The sequence below is a fragment of the Watersipora subatra genome, chromosome 5 (genome assembly GCF_963576615.1).
Source record: "Watersipora subatra chromosome 5, tzWatSuba1.1, whole genome shotgun sequence".
Lineage (NCBI taxonomy): Eukaryota > Metazoa > Bryozoa > Gymnolaemata > Cheilostomatida > Watersiporidae > Watersipora > Watersipora subatra.
In genome coordinates this window covers 59991904-60017552 of record NC_088712.1, presented here as the reverse complement: position 1 = coordinate 60017552, position 25649 = coordinate 59991904, and the positions used below count along the sequence as shown (strand labels likewise).

The 25649-nt window shown below is 35.2% G+C and overlaps 1 protein-coding gene across 1 annotated transcript; it reads right to left on the bottom strand.

Annotated features, from left to right (window-relative positions):
• Positions 1–25599, bottom strand: LOC137396204 (abscission/NoCut checkpoint regulator-like). The gene is made up of 14 exons (XM_068082370.1): positions 25424–25599; positions 20633–20754; positions 19446–19505; positions 16743–16856; positions 16318–16382; positions 15818–15948; positions 14194–14314; positions 13823–13942; positions 13525–13617; positions 11512–11594; positions 10805–10903; positions 9164–9267; positions 2090–2862; positions 1–516 (listed from the first exon to the last, which is right to left on the bottom strand). The coding sequence occupies exons 1-14, from the start codon at positions 25481–25483 to the stop codon at positions 410–412; spliced, it is 2052 nt and encodes a 683-aa protein (XP_067938471.1). The 5' UTR covers positions 25484–25599; the 3' UTR covers positions 1–409.
• Positions 25600–25649: the final 50 nt, after the last annotated feature.

The following is a 25649-nucleotide window of genomic DNA, read 5'->3' as shown; positions in this document are numbered from 1 at the left end:
ACACAAGACTGATTAGCATTGTATTTTTTGCATAAAATATTACAAAAGTAAAAAATATTTGTTACCATCCATAAAAACTATCAAAAATACAGCCAAGCATATGTTGAGTTATAACTACATCTTGTATCTTTACATATTCACAAAAGCTTGCATCATGATTGTATTACTCTTTTACATAACGCCATCATCCGCTGCTCATGATATGCTGCCATGCAAGGCAAATGTCATCCTTCTACAATGACACATCTTGACAGGTATTCTCATAGGTGCTCCCAGCAGTGGCCAACACACAGTCTCTGCTTTTTCTCTTACGGCAGCCGGTCTTAAATACCACCAAATTTCACTGTTGCTTTCAAGTCAACAGTCAACCTTGAAATCACACCTCATGATGATTTGATGATATCACATCTCACACAAGGCTATCACACTTTTGGAATGCAGCAAACTGGTTCACAGGTGGCCTTTCATATCCCAGCTGGCAGAACTTACAGACTGCTGATTTCACAGGGTCTTTCCCTACACAATATCATATAATCAATTGGCTCAATTCTCGCATGCAGCATATTGCAATAACACAACATGGTGCTAAAAGCCATTTCAATCTAACATAAATCCAATAAACTGAAGAAACACAAGTGTATCTTACAGAATGTTCCCAAACACAATTTTAACTCAGAAAGGTGCAAAGTAAAGGAAATGTATAAAAAGAAAGCTTCAAGTTTTTAACTAACCACTTAATAATGCGAGACGTCATGCTCACACACCTCACCAGATGAATAATTTAACAAGAAAATCTCTGACTGTAAGCTGTACACATATATTACTGGCTTAAGCTACTTGGAGAATGACAACGACTCAGCATATAGTGCAGAAGCAAATAAAAACATTAAAAACTTAACTGAATTATCTTCTTACAATTTTAGAGTTCAATATTTTAGGCTGATTTTTTTTACTGCTTGCTTATTTCCTAGATATATTTTTTAATAAAGAAAATTTATAAAATTTTAGTTGAGCTCTAATATAATAAAAATAAATTATAAGTAAAGCTCCACCATAATAAAACAAATTATAAGAAAAACATAAAAATAAGAAAACAAATTATAAGTGAGAAGTTTGAGCAAACAATATTTTTCAATACTCAATAAAGACATTATCATTTTAAATGAAGTTAACATTAAAACTTCTTTCTCACAAATTGGACAAGTGAGCACTTTTTCAAAGCATGATGTAATATGACAACACTTTGGCACTGAATAGAAACAGTAATTGTAGGATAGGTAGGCTTTCTTTTACATGAGATATAAACTGCTTGTAATAACTTTTTAACATTTTAGAACATGACTGGGAGGTCTACATCGCTAACTATGAGTGTTGATGACACAGGCACACACCGAATTGTCTGCACCTGTACACAAGAGATGGCCTGACTAAATTAATGTAACAGATATTTACTGATGAAAAAAAATATTTTCAAAAAGGATTATGAAAGTAATATTTTTGCAATTAATGTAAATACACATTAGACATTTGTGATAAATGCACCAGATTTCTGACCATGAAATTTTAAATGAAAGAGAAAATTAGGTCATAGAGCATAGCCTTGGTTGGCATACTCCTTGGATGGGGATCACAGCTATAACAAATTTTAGGATAGATAGTGGTTTGCAGGTATTCACCCTGTTTTTTGCTCAGTACTGTTGTCTACTACCAGTAAATACCAAATCTTATCATCATTGCGGCCATATTGTTATCAGAAGTTGGGTTAGCAATTCCAGAGACAATAAGATTCTATTTGCTTTTTCATTACAAGCAAATATTTTAGAGCACTCCCAAAAAGCTGATTTCCTTTGACGCTAGCAATTTTATCAATTGAAATGCCCATATAACTTTTTTTATTTTCAAACTGATAAATGGTTTAGAACCTCAATCATAGAGTTATGCATCATAAAGCCAAAACAATTAAGGCATCTAAAGTGAAACAAAATCTACAGAAATCAACTTTAGAAACATAAAAAGTAAAGTGAAATTCATGCGCATTGACCACGTACTCCCATTGTTTCATGAGTAGGGTAAGATAATTCTCACAAACCTGCTTGAGTTATGGCAGTGGTGCTTGCCTTCCATTTGTGATATTGTAAAAACATGCTGCTATCTTCGATTACATTCTGAAGATGTTTGAAGAGTTCCTCTTCGTTAGTGAAGTCATTCAGAGATATAAAGCTTTTCGGTGGAGCCACGGATCTGAGTTCACGAAGTATATCCTCGGAGAGAGTTGGCAGAACAGGTATCGCATCGCTGTTGCTGCTGACCAACGCAACTAACTGCTCGACTAAAGAGTTGTAGCAATCACTTTCATCTAGAACAACAAATGTGCTGCCGTCTGGTATCTTGATGCCTAGCGCGACTTCAAAGCATATATTGACATAGTGAAGCTGCCCTTCCGACGACATCTCATGTAGCCTCTGGCCCAAAGGATCGGTCAACATCTGCGCGTAGCCTTCTTCGGAGAGTAGCTCGCACACAGATACCATCTGTACGATATTGAACGAAGGGTGTCGGTTGAAATAACGCATTATTCGCGTGTCTTCATCTACGCCATCATCGGTCAGACTGTTGAACTGTTTATTAAAGAACAGTGGAGTGTTTACGTTAGGTGGCCTTAGCATATAATAGTCTATGACATCGGCGTAGTTGTGTTCTTGAAAATTCTTAAGCTCGTTATGCTTCATGCTGCTAAAAGAATGAAGCACCCAATATTGATGAGGATGCTTGCGAGGAGGGGCCAACTTGAGACTCGATGGCTGAAAAACTACAACGTCTGCGGCAGCAAATCGAATTTCACCAATTCTGACTGATGTGCAAAAGTGACCGCAGTCGTTCACAGAATTGATGTCGAGTAAAACGTTATAATTGCCGTTATAAAAATCCTCGCTCTCTATCCATCCTTCCATGTACATTATGGTTTGTACAAGAGGCACCGGGCGCTCTGTCACTTTTTTCGTAGATTTTGCTTCGGCTACAGAAGTTGGTTTAGTAGTCTCTGCGGGTGATGCCTTTCGCAGAGCCTCACTTTCAATGATTCGCTCAACAGTGGTTGGTGCTGTTAGCTTGATTGATGTAGCTGGCCCTTCTCTTTTTATCCGAACAATGGAGAACAAGAAGAATATAAAGATAAAGCTGATAATGAAGGAAACAGCCTTCCAACGTATGTAGATCATGCTTTGTTTCATAGCCTTATTCTTCAGTGGTACAAAGCTGTCGACCTTACATACTCATTCACCCATTACTCAATGATACGACCTAGTCAATCCTCAAGAGAAACCGATTAAGTACACTACCAGCAACATTTCAGTCCAACTGTCAAACTCGACGCTCGCGAATGAATTGTTTGCTAACAGCTTTGAATAGCGTTAATGCGCGTCCATTCAAATGCACATCAAACAATACCAAACAATTGAAGAAATCAATATTAGCCAATACAGAGTAAATGATATCCATCGCACAATAACAACTGTCTCAACGAGACAGACACAGCCAAAATAACCTCAAAACTCTTCACGGCTAATTTACAGCTCTTTAGTAAAACAAAGAAATGTTTGTAAAACAATAACACTTGGCAGTGCACAGGCTAAGATAAGGATAGGGTGTGTTGCCTAAACGTAAACATGTTTTATTATCATATGCGCCTCGCTAGTGCTCAGGTTATGCCTAAATATCCCAAACATGAAATATTTTGATAATAAACTTAATAGTGATCAGCAGAGAAGAGAGATATTCATCTCGGTATCGACTTTTAATTTTATGCTTTTATAATTAAAGATCAATTTGCACAAAATTTTAGTGGATTTGATCAGAAAGTATCTGTATTTTCCTATCATTTGCGTATGTTTTTGATGCTTGAGATGGTCTGACTGCCAGGATGTTTCAAGATTAAAATTAATAAAACTTGCTCACGATTAAAACGCTCAGATCAAGCAAGAGTGCGATCATGATGTTTATAGTTGCAAAGACACCGACAGAATAGAGAATGCAATAGCTGATATCAACTACAGCCACGATAACAACTAGTGACATCATTTGTACATATTTTTCTTCTGAGCGTTTTAACCAGGATCAAGGTATGTAGAGGTTAATCTTGAAATTTCCTGGCAGTCAAATCACTTCATCCATCAATAATAATTTTCTATCACTTGCAATTGATTTTGATGTTTGGAATGATCTGATTTCCACAGTGTTTCATGATTAAAATCGACCAAACTTGATCGCAGACGGGTAAAATGCTCAGAGGAAAAATATGTGCAAATAACGTCACTAGCTGATATCGGCCATTGCAGCATTACGCGTCTCTACTCTGTTGGTCTATTTGCAACTATAGATGTCATAACCACCAATTTCACTTGATTTGAGCATTTTAACTGCGATCAAGTTTTATCAAGTTCAATCTTGAAACATTCTGGCAGTCAGATCACCTTAAACATTAAAAACAACCGAAAAGCATAAAGAAATACCGATACATTCTAATAAGATCTACTAAAAGTTTATCTTTAATAAACACAGGCGGCAAGATTCACAGAACTGGTAAAAAATGTTGCGAGACATAAAATCTTACAATGGGGTGCAGAATTATGACAACCCCCTAAACAATATGACATATGTTATGCTCCATTCAAGGTTGCTCTGCTGAAAGTCACCCAAACTAAGATTGCTATATATTATTGTCATCCAGAATTTGTGAGCAGTTCAAATATGCAATTGAAACTTTATAAATTTCAACTCTATTGCATTCACTCAAAAAAAAAGCTGACACACGTCTATAGTTTGTAAACAAAGCACAAATACAGAGAAAGTGTAAAGGGTAAAGCATTGGTGCTTGCTCAAATAAGGGGAAAATGTGAACTGAACTTTTTGTAGAGATGTCAGTGACCTTGACAAAGGCCGTTGGATTAAGTCATTGAACACGAGTTTACTCTAAGTTTTGGGATTAGAGATCAGTTTAGCTTGTCACTCTTTGTAGTCACAAAACATAAATTTTTTATCCAATTCGATGAAAAGATTACACTTCAAGCTTTGAAATAATGTATAGAATAATGTACTTAGAGCTACGATATGAGATGAAATCTTTCAATCAACTACGAACACAGGGGTTGCCTTAATTTGGCGTGCTAATATTTCAACCTAGAATAATTTCCTCATGAAATTATTGGTTAACACTTTGAGACCTAACCTTGTATATACAAGCAGGTCCCCTGATACTAGACCATATTAACAACTTTCAATCGACAGTGAAAGCAGTTAGAATAATACAACTCCTTTTGAACTGAATATCATTTCGAAGCTCCAAGCTTGTAGAACTCAATGAAAAACAACAGAAATCAAATAGAGTAAACAGTTTTTATTTTGCACTCTCCCAAGAAATGATGTTTCAGAGGTAACTGAAGAAACATAATGGTTGCAGTACACTGAGTCTGATAGAGTCTGTATATATTTGTTATGAATAAAAAAATCAATAGTTTTAGTGTAAAGCTCTTGTTGCTGAAAAGAAACTTTTTAATTTTGTCTATTTTTGATCCTCCATTACTAAGAACTTCAATCAGTGTTTTATTAGAAACAAATGTGCTGTCGGCAGCCATTTTTCATTTCATGGTTGGTTAGAAATACTGTCGGTATTTTGGCAATATCTCAAGAACTAATAGACCAATCGACTTGAAACTTTGGGATTATACTGTAAATGTATAAAAATAAACGGTACCGCAAAAAGCAAACAAATTTTTTAATTCTCTGTAAACTGCAAGTACGAATAAAATCATACAAAATTGCGAAACCGAGCTTATTCAGGTGTAGAAACTGGTGAGAAAATATTTTCCGAAACTATCCCAGGCCCAGGCTTCAAGGTGTTGCTTTTGTAGCATGCTTGGACAAGAGCACAAGTGCAGACAACTGACAAACACAGGTAATTTTAGTTGCCATCGAGCCTACATTCAATTTGGTTAGATGAAATATGTTATGCAATTGCAATGTACTATCACCACATTGATTACCTATATATGCATGTTTTTAGAACCCTGGTTCAAGTAAGCTAATACTAGTCTAGAAAACAAATATTGCTGGCAATATAATTTGCAGATGGTCTTTATTTAACCTGATTTCCTGTATATGCATTGATAAATTACATAGATGTAATTTACATAGATGTAATTTAAATAGATGTAATTTACATAGATGTAATTTAAATAGATGTAATTTACATCTATGTACTACTATTACTCCGGCAGTCTAGTGGGCAGCAAGAGCATCAGATGTAATAACCATATGTACGGTTGAGTACAGTCGAGTGGCGCAACTGTTAGAGTGTTGATCTCCAAGGTTGAAAGTTGTCGGTTCGAATGCCATAAGACGCAACATTTTTCCCCAACAGTCAACCTCGGCTTTAGACGGATGAATGGACACGACTGACTATTAAGTCAAGATGCTGTATCTTGTAATATTGCTTGTATCAATCCGTTAAGATTGATACAAGCAATATTATATCACTACCGCAATATTTTAAACATCATAGAATATTATTGTCATTTTAATGTTTTGTTTTCATCAAACCTACTCAAATACTACAAAAACAAATGGTGCCAAATATGCCGTTTTTAACTGTGCTAGAAATGTGAAAAGTGCTGTTATTTAATTTGTCTCTACAACAATGAAAAAAACTAGGTGAATACCTAGCGTTGCACGGGTAATAATAAATTATGTTTACTCAACACATAAAATTTACCATACTAACTTTTAAATGAAGGTGTTTTGTTTATTTTTGTGTAACTCATACTTGTACCGACTGCAGTGCCTACTACAGACCGATACTGATTGCGATAGTCTTGTTGGCCATGTGAGTTTGAGCATTTTTATTCAAGTATGGGCACATACTGTATTTTTCATCTGGTATGGGCTCTTGCATAATGGTAGCTGATGGGTTAAATGTGAGGCCATGAGAGATTGGAATGTGTAACAAATATGTGCCCAACTTATTTCATAGTATAGTTGAATAGCGTTGTGTATTGGATAAATGCCTGTCTGCAGAACTAGAGGTTCAAAGATGAATTCCAGCGCGCAGCAGATTTTTAATCCCTAAAACTATATTGCTATAGCTGGACACGTAGACAGACATCGAGATTTGTATAGATTAGAGGATAGAGAGCAGTGCAAATGCGCACTAGGAAGTATTTGAATGGACTATCATGAAATAGGCAAATCAATAGAAGGAAGTTTAAATCAAATTTTGGAATAAAATAATTTTAGAGTTCCGCTTTTTTTAGCATTTCATATCTAAACGGATTGAAATGTTATAGATCAAGTAATACTGAATGCTACCACTTGAGGAGAGCAGCTTACAAGCAGTTGTACCCTCTACATTTATTATCAGCTTATGAGAACAGCTTGCAGGCTATGGCAGTTGTCCCCTCTATATTTATTATCAGCTTACGAAAAAAGCTCACAGGCTATGGCAGTTGTCCCCTTTATATTTATTATCTGCTTATGAGAACAGCTTACAGGTTATGGCAGTTGTCCCCTCTATATTTATTACTCATTCAATAAACTAGACAACGATATCCCTGAGTATAATACTGATGACATAGACACGTAAACGCAGCTCAGTACGGATGAAACGACGAGATGCTTTCGTTAGTCAGAAAGCTCACACCCCTAAGGTTATAATAATATACAGCATGGTCTACTTTGTACAGACCACTAAAATGAAGAAATCAAACTGAATGAAATAATCACAGACTGTAAATGTATTTTTTAAACTAATGCATTTATATAACTATGACTACAACCTTCATTCGCAATAGCAAACAAAATGATTTTATCTGTTTAAATGGATGTACAAAGTTCATAATTTATCAAACAATTCTTTTATGCTGAAAAACTGGAACTTGGCCTAAAAGATAGACAAAGCCCACAAACATAGCCTTTGTACTCACATCCTCTCCTGGAAGACATGGAAGTATGATGGCAACCACTTGATCTTTAAACTATTCAACATAACATATTTTGCTGCAAGCAATATCTGTCATTTCACTTTAACCGAAAGAACAATATTAGAACATCAAACTCTACGCACAGATAATAAAATAGTTGTAACAATCATTAACCATGGAAAAGCAACTCCTTACAAATGTTGCATATATCTATCGGATCAGTAATACAAAGCTATAGAAATGGAGGACAGAAACACAACAGCTATCGTCACATTGTGTTGTCAAATGTTCACTTTCAGTACTAATAACATTGAATTGTGGGACCTAAACTGCGCTATCAGCTGTTTATACCAGTCAAAATGAACAAGTAGATAAAAGCTAATTGACCTATGACCCTTTGGAGACCATTATCTCTAGAATTGTAGTGTAGTGAAAATAAAAGTAGGGTGAAAAGTAGGAAAAAAGAAAGGAGTTTTGGGAGACGAAAAATACAAGATGCTTAGAAGCTAGTTCTGGCTGTCAAGCCAGTAACGGGTACAACTAAATAATGGTCCAGCCTTTGTTAAACAATTGGTGAGACAACGACCATGCAGCAAACTCCCTCTTCATTTTATCTTTCTATTTCACATTATAGAAAAAAGCACTGAATTATATCTTTGCTAAAATAGATACATGAACCTGTGAACACATTGGTGAGAAAGGTTAGCAATAAAACCCCTATTAAGAAACGATTTGGTTATAAACATATTTAGTAGTGTTTGGTTATTTCTTCCTTATATTTAACTAGTTGAAACTTGAATGTCTGACATTGCGTGAGTAATAAAAAAAATATTTGCACAAAAAATTTATTTTTAATTATTTCACTATAGTATCATTGATCAAGAGAGATAGCGGTTTCACTATAGTATCATTGTACAAGAGAGATAGTGGTTTCACTATAGTATCATTGTACAAGAAAGATGGTGGTTTCACTATAGCATCATTGTACAAGAGGTATGGTACATAAGTTCAAGAGAACACCTTGAAATATTCGGGATAAAAAGGAAAACACTCAGTCATTGACAGTACCATACAACCCCTGCACCATTCAGTCCGCACTTGCAAAGGCTGCGATGACACTCGAGGACTTTAACAACTGTAGCCATTTCCAGTGACTTAGCAAGAGTTGATCATTGTACGTAAGTTGCACTTACTTGTAACATCTGTTACAGTAGAGGTCTAGATCACAGTCTAAGCAGCGTATAGAGGCATCCTCGTTACATATGCAGCACCACGGTAATTCATCAGGGTCAACATCCTAGAGGACAAACAGGAATTAAAAAGGTAAGCAAAAAGAGAAATGAGAATTAAGATTGTTATAATAACTATGTTTCCATACAGTGAGAGCGTAGCAACGCCTGGTTATGCCAGTGCCGAGCTACTACGATAGTCTGAAAGCAGACCATGTTTCCATGGGGTGCTACTGTAGCGCATCAATGTGCATGTCTGCATATGAAGCAACAGGAAAGGAAGACCTATGCTCCTGCACGAGTGCAACGCCGTTGGTCGCTAAGGCCAAAGCTTTTGTGTGACACCAAGTGTGACACCGTTGGTTGCTAAGGCTGTTGCCAAGGCACCAAGATGGCACATCGCGCGAATGTTTCACTTTCAAGCAGTGACACTGAATCTTAACAGAATGAGAGTGGATTGGCTGCTTCCATAATGGTATTGCAGTACCATATGGGGGTGTGTTGCTACGCTGCAGTTCCATATGGGAGGGGGGGGGTGTCACAACACTATCACTGTATAGAAACTTAGTAAATACAGTCAAACATGGATAACTCGCCCACGGATAGCTCAAACACATGGTTAATTCGAACGGTTTCTTTGGTCCGTTCCCACGTAATCATAAATTGCTATAGATAACTCGAACTCAACACTGTTAACTCGAACTGTTTGTTGCCCAACGGCTACCGAGACGGTTGTAATCGCTTTAGAAAATCACTTTATTCCAAGCCATAGAGGTAAACATCGACTTTTCGTAATTTATAGGCGTCGTTATTACTACCATCAGCAAAATATTTTTATCAACGACTTTTCTAAAGATTTGGTGAAATTTGATTTTTACCAAACATCCGCTTAGCGATCGCCCTTCGGAAGCAAGGTAAAGTTTGTTTGTGAATATTATTTATTGAGGTTTTCATGAGAAAACAGTGTTCTGTTGACCTCATAGTTAAAAGTGAGGTAATCTTTGCATAAACTTCAAGAAAAATCGGCAAAATTGATTGTGGGTAAAACGCTCAAAAGAAAAAGATGTCTTTTCTTTTGAGCATTTCAACAACGATCAAGTTTTGCCAATGTCAATCTAAAAAACGTCTTGGCATAACATAACCTCAAACAACAAACCAATCTCAAGTGATAGAAAAATCTCTATACTTTTTGATAAAAAACGTTTTAAACTTTACATTAGAAGCATTTAATTTGAAACAAGCCATTTGTGCTTTTGATTTATATTATAGTTTGTATATGTACATGTATCTACTAATAAATAAGTAAATACATGGACTTGTGACAGTGCTCTGATAACTTGAATGCTCTGATAATTCGAACACTTTCGCTCGGTCCCATGAAGTTCGAGTTATCCATGTTTGACTGTATATGCTGTTATAACGTTGGCTAAACCAAATATAAACACAATGAAGCAAACCAAACATTTACCAAGCAGTGAATATATATAAGATTTAAATATACCGGTCATAAATATAATTAATTGCGTGTTTTATGAAGGTTTCCGTAAAAACGAAACTACTGAAACTTGCATAACAGGAAGTGTTGAAATTTGGAGTGTTTATTACCATCTTCGGAGGTCGGGTGGTACTCGGCTCCTTCTTGAGAGGAGGTTTAAATCCACCTTCAGCCTCTAATCTCTCATCCAGCAACCGCTCCTCTAGTGCCTACAACAGGAGGCGGCAAATAGTGCACTATTGTTTATAAAAATGGCAAATCAGACGTCAAGGCAATGGCTGATTGAATGCATACAAATATAGAAACGATATAATATATTATAAATATAGTATATCATTTTCATAACTCAATATTATAAAAATAAAATATAAATTGAAGTATTATACTTCATTTCTATAATTATAATTTCATTATAATTATGTGTTATAATTATATACAGTGTAATATAATTATATAATATATATTTATAATACATAATTAAGTATTATACATGAAACAAATAATATATGACAACATATCAGTGTATTGAATATAATATATATATAACATATACTATTATTAATTATATTATAACATTAATTTTAATATTTCCTATCCATATGAAATATTAAAATTGATCTTTTGTAACTGAACAAAAATTTTAATTATCAGCTGATGGGAACTTGCCAAATTTAATATCAACTGTTGGTAATGTCAACTGAATGCCACTACGCGCAATTAAAACAGAAACCAAAATGGCTAGACAATCTAACTGTTGAGATTTTCTCTAAATTTAAATATGATTCTAGCAGGTCTGGAAGTGAATAACTCATTCAACCTGCTGAAGTACAGCTTTCACTTGTGTCTCTTCATCTTCACTGTCTTCTTCAGAACTTTCCAGAACATCTTTTCCTCCTGCAACTAAAGCAACATGCAGAGTTGTTATACACACAGCCAATCGACAAATGTAGAGACATAGCATGACTTATTGCTGGACACACACCACACTTATGGTTCATTTGAACTTGAACAACAGATCTGAGACTTCTTCAATCAGAAAAATCTGCATAAGGTAGCCTATTTTCTCGGAAACGTATAGAGACTCACATTTAAGAACTTCTATTTAAAACTGGCATTAAGTAAACGAATACCGTAAAACCTCTATTTGAACGCCGTGGCGCTCTATTTTTCAACCCTTTTCTCAAAACAAGGAACTACTTTGATTATAAAATATTAGTGTGGTGCTGTTATTAATTGTTTCGATGGTGCCACTTTCAAAGCTTTAAAGAAAAACTGTAATGCATGGGAGTTAGAAAACGAAAATTACCTTTTTAATTTTTAAAGACATTTTTAATGTTTCAAAGATAGAATATGCCATAACCATGGCTGCTATTACATCGCACGAAGTCACTGAAGAGTCCTCTCATCATTCATCAAAACTTCAATTAATATCATCAAAACTTCAATCAAAAATCAATCTTCAGGTAAGATTGTAAACCACATTATGGACAAATCTGAAACAATGGATATGATTTAGACCTTATTGACCTAAAATCTGAGTTTGTAATGATGAGTTCTGATTATTGTAATGATCGATCTTCTCAGGTTCACCGTCACTAAAACCATGGCAGCCACTAAAGCAACAATGAATCAATTGTGATTGATGTAACCGAGCCACTATTAGTACAGTTTTGTGGGCACTTTTCTATTGATCACTTACTATGGTGGGTTCATAAAGATCAAAGAAAGTCAAGGCGGTGAGCAAACAAAAGTTGCATTCAATTAAAGGGTGGCATTGTATTTTCCAACCCTTCTTCTATGGCGGCGTTCTATTAGAGGTGGCGTTTAAATAAAGGTGGCGAACATATAAAGGTTTTACTGTATTTAAGGGCTAGTTGTCATTTAGGGCTGTTTCAGCTGAGATGCAAAAGTGCTTTAAATGAGAGGTTTTATTACTCATTACAGTACACAAACAACAAACTAAGAGTTTTTAGTGTCTGCCCCGAGTTAAGCTAAGAGGATACAAAATCCTACACAATTGTACATTACTATTTACAAACATTGGGTGTCTAATATAAAATATGAAGCTAGCTAGCACAGCTTCGCAACAAATAATTTCCAAACAAAATAAGTGCTATCCAAGTGGTCACCCTAACAGGTGTATTTCTGCAAGTAAAATGTATATAATGTGGCTAACAGTCTCCAACTACTCACAATAACTCATTGCATTCATGTTTAACATGCGTTGTGTTTCATATTTATACATATTGCGCCTTAATTAGCAAATAAATTCAAATACAGTGAAATAAAGAGCTTCTACATGCTTGTTATAGACTAGAGCTGTCCACATTACAGATCATAGCTGTCTATATTGTAGACCCCTGCTATCCATATTATAGTCAAAATTTGTCCATCTTATAGTCAAAAGTTGTAAAAACCAGCAAACAAGAAATGAAGACAAGGTGAAACGAGTGAGAGCAAACAACAGCAGTGTTTGAGCTGAATGAAGCAGGAACGATAAGGTTTTTATTTAGATTTAAAAATGACAAACTTGAAGTATTTCGAGTAAAATCTCCCAGTCAGTAACTAGGCTGTCTGCTTGCTACATAAAAATGTGTCACAACTTAATCATCTGATATGCTAAGTTCGTACATTATCAGATGATAAACAATACAGTGATGTAATTACCATGCGCACCCTAATTTCATTTCCCTGCCAATTTACCTACGATAAGGGTTACTCGGGCCAAAAGCAGGCAGTCTAAACGGTATTTCACTGCATCCTCAACCTTTGTTTGAGAGTCTACATACGAGTGTTCCCCCTATTACCTTTGGTAATATCTTCAGCTTACCTGTGGATGACTGAGCATCATCCTCACTCTTGCTTTCCTTCCGATCTTTGATCTTCTCAAGACGAGCCCGCAGTGCCTTATCTTTCTTAAGATCTGCAGCAGATATTTACAGCTACTAATCAAAGTACGGTTGCATATAGAAAAGTTCAATACCAACAATATACTAATTCAGACAAGCAACGGGACACATCATCAGAAAACTTTTTGATAAAAACATCAGTTAAACTATTTATTGTTACAGAACGGTTTTGAAGTAATATTTTTAATTTTTCCTTCATACCCTCAAAAATTTACAAACCTTCGAGGGCCTTAGCAGCGTCCATCTCCAACTCTGATGCTGCCTGAGCGATGAGTGATTTCACATCCTGAAGTTCATCAGCTACTGAGTCCTTATTCTCCGTCCTCAAGACTTGATTGGCTGTAAATGTTCAACACTTGCAGTGGAAATATCATCTTTTCGAGCTTCTTAAAGTTAGGCTCATCTATGAGTTGATCAAGCATGATAATCCAAAAAATTACAAATTGGAGAAAAAACTTAAAAATGATCAAACTAAGTGCTAAATATATAAAAAACTATATATGTATATTAAATACAAATTAAATGATAAACTACGAGTGAAAATAAGACAACTGTTCATCACAGCAAAGCAAAAAGCTTTAGACACCTACCATCAGTTGTCATAGCATCTCCCGTATCTCCTGCCTCTCTCCTGTCTATCTTAACCTCATCTTTTACCTGATTTAGGAGTTTATCTGTCTCTTCTTGCTCTGATAATTTTTTAGGTAACTCCTGTGGGACAAAACCAACTCTAAAGACCCATAAATATAGTCAGAAACTGTGGCATCACATATAGAATTTCTTAAAGACGAAATCTGCATCAAGTGAGAGTGTTCATATTGTACTTTCATTCACTTTCTTTTGAGTTTCATTTAGTGTTAGGAAAGCCAACCCAAACCATCATACAAAAAATTGCTTTGGATACCTTGTTTATAGGAGAATAGACAGAAATAAGCAAATCGAAAGTGCCAACAACCATCACAAACCAAAGTTCTAAATACATTTGTATGTATAAGTTCTGTATCATTATCATAAATTTTCTATTGTATGCTACATTACAGCTAGCACACAGCTTTACTTTAGATAGCAGAAAGTCAGCAAACAACTACAGAAGAATCGGCAAATGTTTGAACACCTCTAGGTGAGGCAACAAACTAAAATACAATCCGGTAAGCCAATTTGACTAGAAAGCTCAAGGCATACTGAATGCTCGCAATATTTTAGTAAAACAGTTGACAGAATAATAATATTTTGCGTATATGTGGGTCATGTCAAAAGTGGCCAAGCTACAAGTTACAGCATCAAACTGTGTACTATGTGTTCCAAATAAAATTAGCAGATTTAGAAGTCGATTAGGGGCCAGTAGACAAGCATACAAATAGAGAAACGAGTTGCAAAACAGGGGGTCTTGACACATATACAGCTTTTCATACACAATTCAATTCTTGGTTCTCATGCTAAGAGAAGATCAAATAATACTGAATCAGGGAGCTTGTCATTAGCTGGTAGTTACTATTTTCGGATGTAAGAAATGGTTAATCATAACTATAAAGTGGTACTGGGATATCCAATTGGATGTTAATGACAGAAATAATAATAATAAAAATAATAACAGAAATGGTGTCAGATCTTGAAATACGTGATGTAAGACTGACCATAACTCTTTGTAGCATGAGTTCTTCATTAAGGGCGCAAGCTGTTGTTCACAGGTGGGGGAGAGGTGTGCAAGAATCAATTGTAAGACAAAGAAAGTGTATTTTTCATCACAACAGCTTGGCTATATGAAACTGAATTTTCATCACTTCTACATATCAAAAATAAATAATGTAATACCATCAATCCTGTAAATGATCTACACGTTTCACTCCCCTACAAGTAATAAAATCCCCCACATATTAATAAGATCATAGCAGAGGGGAGGGAGGACAAAGTCAAAGATTATAGAGTGAGTTGCTTTTCATACTCTGCTTCTATGTGAAAACATTAGACTTCTTATAATGACCTTCCAATAACATATTGTTCTCATATATTCTATGTTCATTTTTCATTATGTTTCGAGCTTTTCTGTTTCATTCTAAACAAGAGGAGTGCGGGTTGCCCCCCAGGGCAGTCATAGGGGGTTTATCATTGAAAACAAACAGGAAGCGCTGCTTCAAGTACATTTAGTATTACAGTAGCTGACATAAAATGCTGAATATTTCTTGTTAGATAATGAGTAGAGGTCAGGGCACCAACCTGGGTTTGTTTATTGCATGCTGGTTCGGCTTGCTCAGCAGTGGAAGAGGCTTCTGGCTGACCCTTTAACTTTGCAAGCCTTTGTTCAACATCTTGAATAGGGGGCAGTGGTGCCGGCCCCAGCTCTAGCTCTATAATATAAATGATGCATCAAAATTCAATAAAAAAGCGACAAGAGACTTAAAAAGACGGAGAGTCATTCCAAAGCAAAGACAATATAAGTAAATATATTTGTATAATTAATTTGGGTTTCAAAAATCTACCAATTAATGGTAATTCATCAGTCAGATCTATACCTACCTACTGCTACCAGCTAATACTATACCTACTTTTTGCTACCAGATAATGCTATACCTACTTTTTGCTACCGGCTAATACTATACCTACTTTTTGCTACCAGCAAATACTTTACCTACTGCTACCAGCTAATACTATACCTATTGTACCTACTGCTACCAGCTAATACTATACCTACCTACTGCTACCAGCTAATACTATACCTCTGTGCTCTGCCTTGAGCTTTTCAAGACGCTCTGCTATTTCCATGTCATCCTTGCTAAGGTTTCTAAAAGAAGCAAAGTAGATTAAACGGTCAGTTGGAAGTATCTTGAAGACATCAATGTGAGAGCTGACTAACCTTTCTACAAAGCCCAGCAGCACAAACTTTAGCATAATTATCAACTACAAGTAAAACCTCTTGCTTTTTAGCTTCATGGAATGTTTTAGAGTATTCAAGTCAGCATTAGCATACTAGTGATTAATGTAAAGAGCTACTATGACCTTGTCATCTCTGATGCTGAACTGCACCAGCCTCTCACCAAACTGCGAAGATAGCCACCTCCCACCTATTTACTAATACTGACTGTCTTGTGATGGACATTGACAGCTATAAGTTGACATTATCACCGCTTATATCAATACTTACCTGTATTCTGGTTTGAGGTGATGTTTAACAACAGGATCAGCCACGGCTTTCTTCTTGAGACTTGTTTTTTTCCCGCTGCTGCCTGATGCTGCCGTCTGCTGTGACTGCAAGTTCCTATGATAAAAAACACTTCATTGAAATATCTTTACATACATTTATATATGTACATTATATTATATATATTTATTTACCAGCAAAATTAAATTTATTACAATGTGAAGTTTAAAAAGAACTTGTTCAGTAAATAATAATTTATATTAGTAATAACTAGAATAAAAAGTCAGCAACAACCAACAGAAATGGCTTATATCTTAGATTATATATATACTAGTAATCATAGGTAGAATATAATGTTATAGCTTAGACAATATACATACTAGTAACGATAGGTAAAGTATCATGTTTTAGTTTAGATGATATACATACCAGTAATCATGGGCAGAGTATTACATGTATACATGTTATAGCTTAGATGATATACATACTAGTAAGCATAGGTAAAGTATTATGTTATAATTTAGATAATATACTTACTAGTAATCATAGGTAGAGTATCATGTTATAGATTAGATAATATACATACAGTAATCATAGGTAGAGTATCATGTTATAGCTTAGATGATATACACACTAGTAATCATAGGTAGAGTATCATGTTATAGCTTAGATGATATAAATACTAGTAATCATAGGTAGAGTATCAAGTTATAGCTTAGATGATATACATACTAGTAATCATAGGTAGAGTATCATGTTATAGCTTAAATGATATACATACTAGTAATCATAGGTAGAGTATAATGTTATAGTTTAGATGATATACATACTAGTAATCATTGGTAGAGTATCAAGTTATAGCTTAGATGATATACATACTAGTAATCATTGGTAGAGTATCATGTTATAACTTAGATGATATACATACCAGTAATCATAGGTAGAGTATCAAGTTATAGCTTAGATGATATACACACTAGTAATCATAGGTAGAGTATCATGTTATAACTTAGATGATATACATACTAGTAATCATAAGTAGAGTATTATGTTATAGCTTAGATGGTATACATACTAGTAATCATAGGTAGAGTATAATGTTATAGCTTAGATGATATACACACTAGTATTCATGAGTAGAGTATGATGTTATAGTTTAGATGATATACATACTAGTAATCATAGGTAGAGTATCATGTTATAGCTTAGATGATATACATACTAGTAATCATAGGTAGAGTATAATGTTATAGCTTAGATGATATACACACTAGTATTCATGAGTAGAGTATGATGTTATAGTTTAGATGATATACATACTAGTAATCATAGGTAGAGTATCATGTTATACCTTAGATGCTATACATACTAGTAATCATAGGTAGAGTACATGTTATACCTTAGATGATATACATACTTGTAATCATAGGTAGAGTATGATGTTATAGTTTAGATGATATACATACTAGTAATCATAGGTAGAGTATCATGTTATAGCTTAGATGATATACATACCAGTAATCATAGGCAGAGTATCATTTTATAACTTAGATGATACACCATTTATCATAGATAAAGAATCATGTTATAACTTGACCAATAGAAATAATACAGATAGACAATTATGCTATAACTTAGGTAAAATGCAGACTAACAAATGAGTGTGCATGTTACAAGATAGATGCTCCACATACCACACATTCAGTAAGGCATATGTGACAACAAAGGTTTTGCAAAACTATCAAGTAATAACTTTCCATATTCAATTTGTTAAATTTAAATAATAATTAAAACATTAAATTAAATTAAAAAAACTAATTTCAGACTTGCCTTCCTCTGACTACCCTTTATGCTATAGTGTGGTCTTGGCACTTCTAATCAGCATATATAATATATAGTGTTAAATTAGTTTTAACAATAAATTAAATATGAAAAAGTAGTGCTGGATAGTTTTGTCATAAAAAATAAGCAACAGACATTTTCCTGGTCCCGAAACAATAAAAAAGCAAAATTGGTGTGAAAAATAAAATGATGCATTAATAATACATCACCTAGAACATTAGATTTTTTAATTAGCCAATTAAATAGCGAGTTACAGTTATTACTTAACCAGCTATAGCTGGTTAAATAATAACTGGTAACTATATAACTATAATAGTTATAGTTACATAACTATAATTCAAATTTGTTCTTGACCTGTAACCTATTGACCTGTGCTACTGTTTGTGCACATGCGTGATGATATATCACCCATAACAGCTCTACACGCAGTTAGATGACTAGACAGAACAGCTCTACACGTAGTTAGATGACTAGACAGTCAGCCACATGGCTACAATAACCATAATGTTCACTCATCACTGATTTACTCTACTACTTGTACACATGATGAATGATTTATAAATTGTTCCAAGAGAAAATTAATCCCATTTAAATAAAGCTTTCGTAATATAATGAATTTTGTAAAAATACAAGCTTTGCTGCAACTGCACCTTCTTTATCTAACTTATCATTTACCTAGCTGTCCACCGGTGTTACCTAGAAGACATCCTCATACAGATAACTTGAGCTAGATCTACATGTACTTAACAAATAAATATCAACATAATAATACATTACTTGTCTGTAATATATACAAACAGCTTAAACAGAACCAAGATAATATAGTGATGATAAATCCGATATGTCTGGGCATATCTTTTTTACCTGAGAAAGTTTGCGGGTGGAGAAACATCTCTCTTACCAGCAGAATTATCTTTGATCTTTCTACAGAGAGACCGAGGCTAAACTTGACAAGATGCTTTGTATAACATTGATAGAATAATGGGCCTAACTATAATATAATGGGTCTATGGTCTTATTGAGAGACATTTGTAGAAGGTATACGAGTACAGTGAGTATGTTGTGATAGACATGAATACATAGATGAAGTAAGCGAATAAGCAATAGCTAATTTTGGTTGCATTAAAATACCTTCTTATGACAAAGGCTGCAACGGTAAACTTGAAAAATACTTAATGCCGAAATTAGAGTTGTAAAGCCCTGTATGTGAACAGACAACTCCTAAATTTAAAATACAAAGCGGATAAATGATACATTCATACGTATAGCCATAGATATAGTAAACCCTACTATATCTATGCGTAAAGCGCAGAGTGAACTTTATTTAGACTTAGACACAATACTGACATTCCAAAATGCATCAAACAAACAATTTATTCACGAGTTTAGTTCAGAGTAGTTTCAGTTTAACTGAATCAGTCAAGGAATATGGAGACCTGTCGTCTCCCCAGTCTATAACACCTCTAGCGGCAAAGTAGTCAATTCAACCTAATGTAAATCATAAAACTACATCACAAACAACTTTATGCTTTACAACTAGCATAAAGCCAAGTTGTAACTACAATAAGCATATTCTTCAAGTGAATTTCAGAATGCGGAAGATCGCTAGAAGACAATTTTTAGTCCTAAACTAAATTTATGTTTACCTTGTGACATTCCTTGCTGCATTAACTCCATATACTGGTCACAGATGTTATTTATAACATAAGTAAACATCCTCACTAGTTGAATGAACAATCTTATAGCAGTATGAAGAATAAAAAAAGCAGAAAGATCACTAATGAGATCAGTATAAGGTATCGCTTTGAACACACATACATCGAGCATTTGCCTCCATTTGCGATATCCATAGCCTTGATACATTTATTGAAAATGCATTTAAGATGCAAAGGCCATTGAATAGAAACAACAAAATGATTAAATCAATGATTAGCAACTTAAAAAATTGCGAACTTTCTGGCAAGACATACTACCTACTCGATAATAACCCAGTCTTTGATAAGTGAAAAGATTAACAGTGAATGACAAGGAAAGACAACTCAGATACTCACCCTGTTAAGATGTTGAAGCATCGCTGGCACACGTGCTTGACTTGCCCATTACACTTGGGAACTGCTGTCTTCCCACTCACACACTTGGAGCAAAATGACAGCCCGCAGTTGTGACAAGCTTCCTGAAAGATATATACGTTTCACATATTTAATAAGAGCCTGAGCCAAACTTATTAAATAGACATGAGCATTTGTAACACAATGCATTGCCTTTGGTAATACGAGTTTAATATAATATCTCCGTGTTTATGCGAAGCATAAGAACCTAAATATATTAATACAATATTTACTTTAGTAAGCGCTGTGTCCCTCTGTAGCCATAGTAGGTGGCTGGGAAAAAATATTGCACCATTCAGGATTCAAACCCACAACATTAACCCGACATACTGCCGCCTACATCAGGCATTCACCATCCAAATGTAAGAATTATTGCGCGCATACTTATTCTCTGAGCTTTATTGCATTTATTGCAACACCTGATGGTCTCTCACAGCACACTGACTACCGGTGTACTAGTTACTTATAGCAGCTATTAATCTATACAAAAACTACCCAATCTGTTTAGTGAAAGAGTGTGACCGATCGGAGTAGTGCCATCAGAAGTGCATGTCAGAACTCCAAAAATGGCAGCCTTTCGCACAATGATTTCAGACATTATCATGTTAATAGAATGAACATTTAGAAGCGTTAATTATCTGATAAGTAGGTTGATACAGTGCTGTGCAAAATTATGAGTGCCCTCAATGTTTTCAAAAATCTTAAAACGTCTCGACTTTGATCACTAGTACAGACTCAGAATTTTGTGCCGAAGAGGATAGTATAAGGTGCAACCATAGATATATAAACCTAGATTGGCCAATAAGGAAAAAGCCTGTCAGACTTAAATAGCATGATGTTACGTGATTGAGTTGTACCTAAAGCTTGAATGCACTGTTGTTAACAATGGAGCTAATGAGGAGAAGGTGACAAAATCACATTTATTTTCACATAAAAACCTTCTTGGATACATAATCCAGTAAACTAAAGCAATTCTGTGATAATATCTGATAACCACCGCAGATTAAAACTATAAAAGCTATGAAATGTTGCACACAAATCATGAGCCATCAGGGGTTTATTTGCCCCACTCTCCTTTCCCCCTTCTCTCTTTCCTCTTCTCCCTTCCCACTTCTTCTTGGGAGAAAGGGGAAGGGGAAAAGAGAGACTTATATATACATTGTTTTGACAATAGGGTGAAATATGAGGTTGGAAACTCCTATAGAACTCTGCAAACAACTAAAAAAAGGAGGTGGTCTCACAACTTTGCACAGCACTAGTTCTGTCATGACACACAAATCGTTCCTTACGACCACAAATAGCAAAATTAATCATACCGCCATCAATGTGAGAAGGCTTAAAAATCATATCTATGCAACGGGAAACATCAATACTAAAAGCCATCTCAATAATATGAAGTGTGAAAATATGACTTGAAGTTACAATGCATACAAAATAATGGCAATTCAGAAAGCTCATGAGTGAAAGAACAGTAATTTGCAATATTTTTTGTGGTAGATGCATTTACATCAAAAGATGATTGTAGATTATTTTTTGTAACATAAAAATCCATTCACTTCCCCAAAATATGCGAATTGAAAGGCTATAAATTAGGTAGCAATGTTCACACCCTGGCGTTGCACTAACGAGTTAGCAATGTGCAAATTACATGAAATGCAAGGCTAAGTTCTCCTGAAATAAACGACGACAGACTGAAGAACCATCTTCTTAAATGAAAGAAAAAGAATCCCTTGAGGAGAACAGCAACTCGGTGCTACAGGCTGTAGTTTAAGTCAATGACCTTGAAGGAACCATCAGGGGAACAGAAGCTACTGTTGGTTTTGCTCAAGATCTTTGTGCGCTGCTAACGTGGTAACCGTGGAAATGGCTTACAGCTGTGAAGGTATGTTGCAGTAGGGTAAGGAAGAAGGTGACGGCAAGGGCGAGTGTCACAATGCTTGCAGACTGATTTTAAGGAAGCAGTCTTGTAAAAAGCAAGAAAGAAGCGGGACTTTACAGAAAACAGTCCTGCAAGGTCTTCTGCTTCCATAAAAAAACTGGCACTTATTCCAGCGTGGAAACCGGCCATGATTGGTAAAAGCCTCAGTCTGATACGCTACAATCTTCGAGCATTTCTGCAGTGTGTGTTCCTTCAGCACAACATGAAAAGAGAGTTGAGCCCAACACACTCGGCAGCAGTAGAGGTACTCAAGCTTTTTCGGGTAATGGAGGTGAAGCGTTTTGTAAGAACACTTCATATGATATAGCACAGTGGTTGCCAGTAAAAGTCTAAAGCATGATGCTCAATATTTTAAGGTAATTGGTGGGTGCACTAGAGATATCTCAAATGCAAATGGACGGAAGAGACATTAAAAGTGTTGACTATTGTTTATTTATACTAAATCCCCATTACCTTAAAACCTCTAATTGAACGCCATGGCGCTCTAATTTTCAGCCCTCCATCTATAGTTGTGGTCAATAGGAGGTGGCGTTCAAATAGAGGCTGGGGTTGTATTTTTCAAATGGCTCGTCAGAATTTTGGGAAAATAAATTTTGCCCATTTACAGGTGAAGCAAATATCGCTTATATTTTGCCCTTTTTTCCTGGTGGAGCGATATTAAACCTTTTCGATGCAAGAAATCTGCTAAACTTACCTTAAAATTGTCACAGATCTCTCAATAAAATATGCATGCATTGAGGAACCAAAAAATATTTCTACCAGTTGATATCTATTGCTTGCAATCAACCTGCGATGATATTATAGCTTGTGTCCTGCTTTGCAATTTTTTGGATCTTTCAATTTTTATTTTATTCTAAATTTGAAGACATATTTTTATTTTATACCTACATCTGTATTTACCAATGTTGCATAAAAGCTCATTGCATTCATTGATATGTTTGCTAGTTTGCAGCCAAAACTAGCTTTTAATGTGCAATAAAAGTGGAGTTACGAGCGCCGATCAATTGTAAGATCAGATTACCGCAATGATGCTATCAAATAATATGCTATAAATCTGCAAATTTATAAGTTATTTAATGATAATCTATCAAATGCTACAAATATATATTCATAAACAAGTGACATTGGCGAACCATACTTATATTACAGGCAAGAACAAAAATTAACGATTTTAAAACAAAAATATTTCATTGTTTGCTTGGATCGCTGCATTCTAACTGTTGCTTTCGATGGAACGAACATCTTGTGGTTGTTCAATACCTTCCACATTGTCTTCAGACCTCAACTCTTCTTTTGCACTGCTGAACTAGTCGATATTAGCGTCCAAACAATTTTTGGCAGAGCAAAACCTTTACACATTGCATTTAGCACAAATGCAACACGTAAAAGTTTTGCTCGCTAGCTGTAGCCTTTGGCCTAAAACTAATCGTTCATCTACATCGTAACTGTAAACAATTTTTATATGCATGTATGTACTTCGAAGTATCAAAACCTTATTAAACAAGGAACTACTATTAGCCTGAAACAGTTATTAATTATTTTTACGGTGTTGTTTTCAAGGTTTTAACAAAAAAAGTGCAAAGCTTTGGAGTTTGACAACGAGAGAATCGATTGTTATTTATGTGAGCGATTCATAATTGATACGATTTTGTAGCCATTTTTCTACTGATTACTTGATATTAACTGTTCATAAAGATCAAAGATTGTCAATGTGGCAGTCAAATGAAGGTGGCATACATAGGCGTGACATTAAAATAGAGGGTGGCGCTCTATTTTTAAGCCTTCTCTCGTGGTGGAAGTCAAATAGAGAAGGCATTTAATTTGAGATGGCATTTAAATAGAGGTGGCGTTCAATTAGAGGTTTTACGGTATGTGATTTATGTACTATTATATACCTTACATATGATTTAGATTGACTAGTTATAGCTGTAGGCTCTATATATTGGCACCTATATTGTTTCTAATCAATCACTTGTGTTTTGTTAGTTCTTTTCTGTATAAAGCCTGTGTTTTGAAGACTTTCACCAGTTCGATCTTGCTGTGCATTTGTTTTGATGCTAATAAACTATGTTAAGGTTGTTAATTAAATTATTCGCAGATTAGCTATTATAGAACAATAGTTAAATCTGCTCTGTTCTCTCCTTATAAATGATGGTATAATTTATGGACCCGTGGGTTTAGCGCAGTTGCACTCTGGGTGACATATGTGTGGTATAGGGCAACAAGCCATAGCTACTAACTCAAGCGTACTAACCTAACTGGAGTAGTGTTCTGTGAAAAAGTAGGAAATATTATCTCCTAGTTCCACTAGTTTAAATAACCTAAGCATTTGGGCACATCGAATTTTAAGTTCCTGTACATCATGTTAATGATCCAGCTGCTTGGTTTCGACAGTTACAACCACTATAAGCAATTCAACCAAGCCAGTATCGGGTCTCATTCAGCTAAGCCAGCTTCTGGTCCCAGAGAGTCTTCGTTTTAACTCTGCCACGCCAGTTTTAGTCAGGCCATTTTTCTACCTAGGTTGCCAAACTAGTCCTCAGTCCAAAATGAACTCAGCCAACTTTTAAACCAACAGGGCGTCGCAGTTAACCTCTTCAAGAGTTTCTCACATGTTCATTTCATTCATTTGTGCACTGCTATACCTCAGTTTGGAAAACAAACATTAAAACTACAAAAAATTTTCACACTTGGTTATATGCATCATTAAATGCATGGCATTAAACATGTCAATTCAGCCATACTACCAAAACCCATAGAAAAACAGGTTGGTTTTAATGCAAAATGAGTCTTACTTCTTTCTTGAATATTCCGAAACCACTGCCACAGCCGTTGCACTTGCCATGAGCGGACATCCCTTTTCCAGTAGCTTTAGCGATAAAACACTGCTGTACGATGGCTTTTATTGTAAAAAGACAACCTCTAGCATTACTTCCTAGCAAGCATGACCATGACTAACTTTGTAATGATATTATTTTTGTCCGTACTGCGAGGCTAGAAACGGTGCGTGACATACTCAAC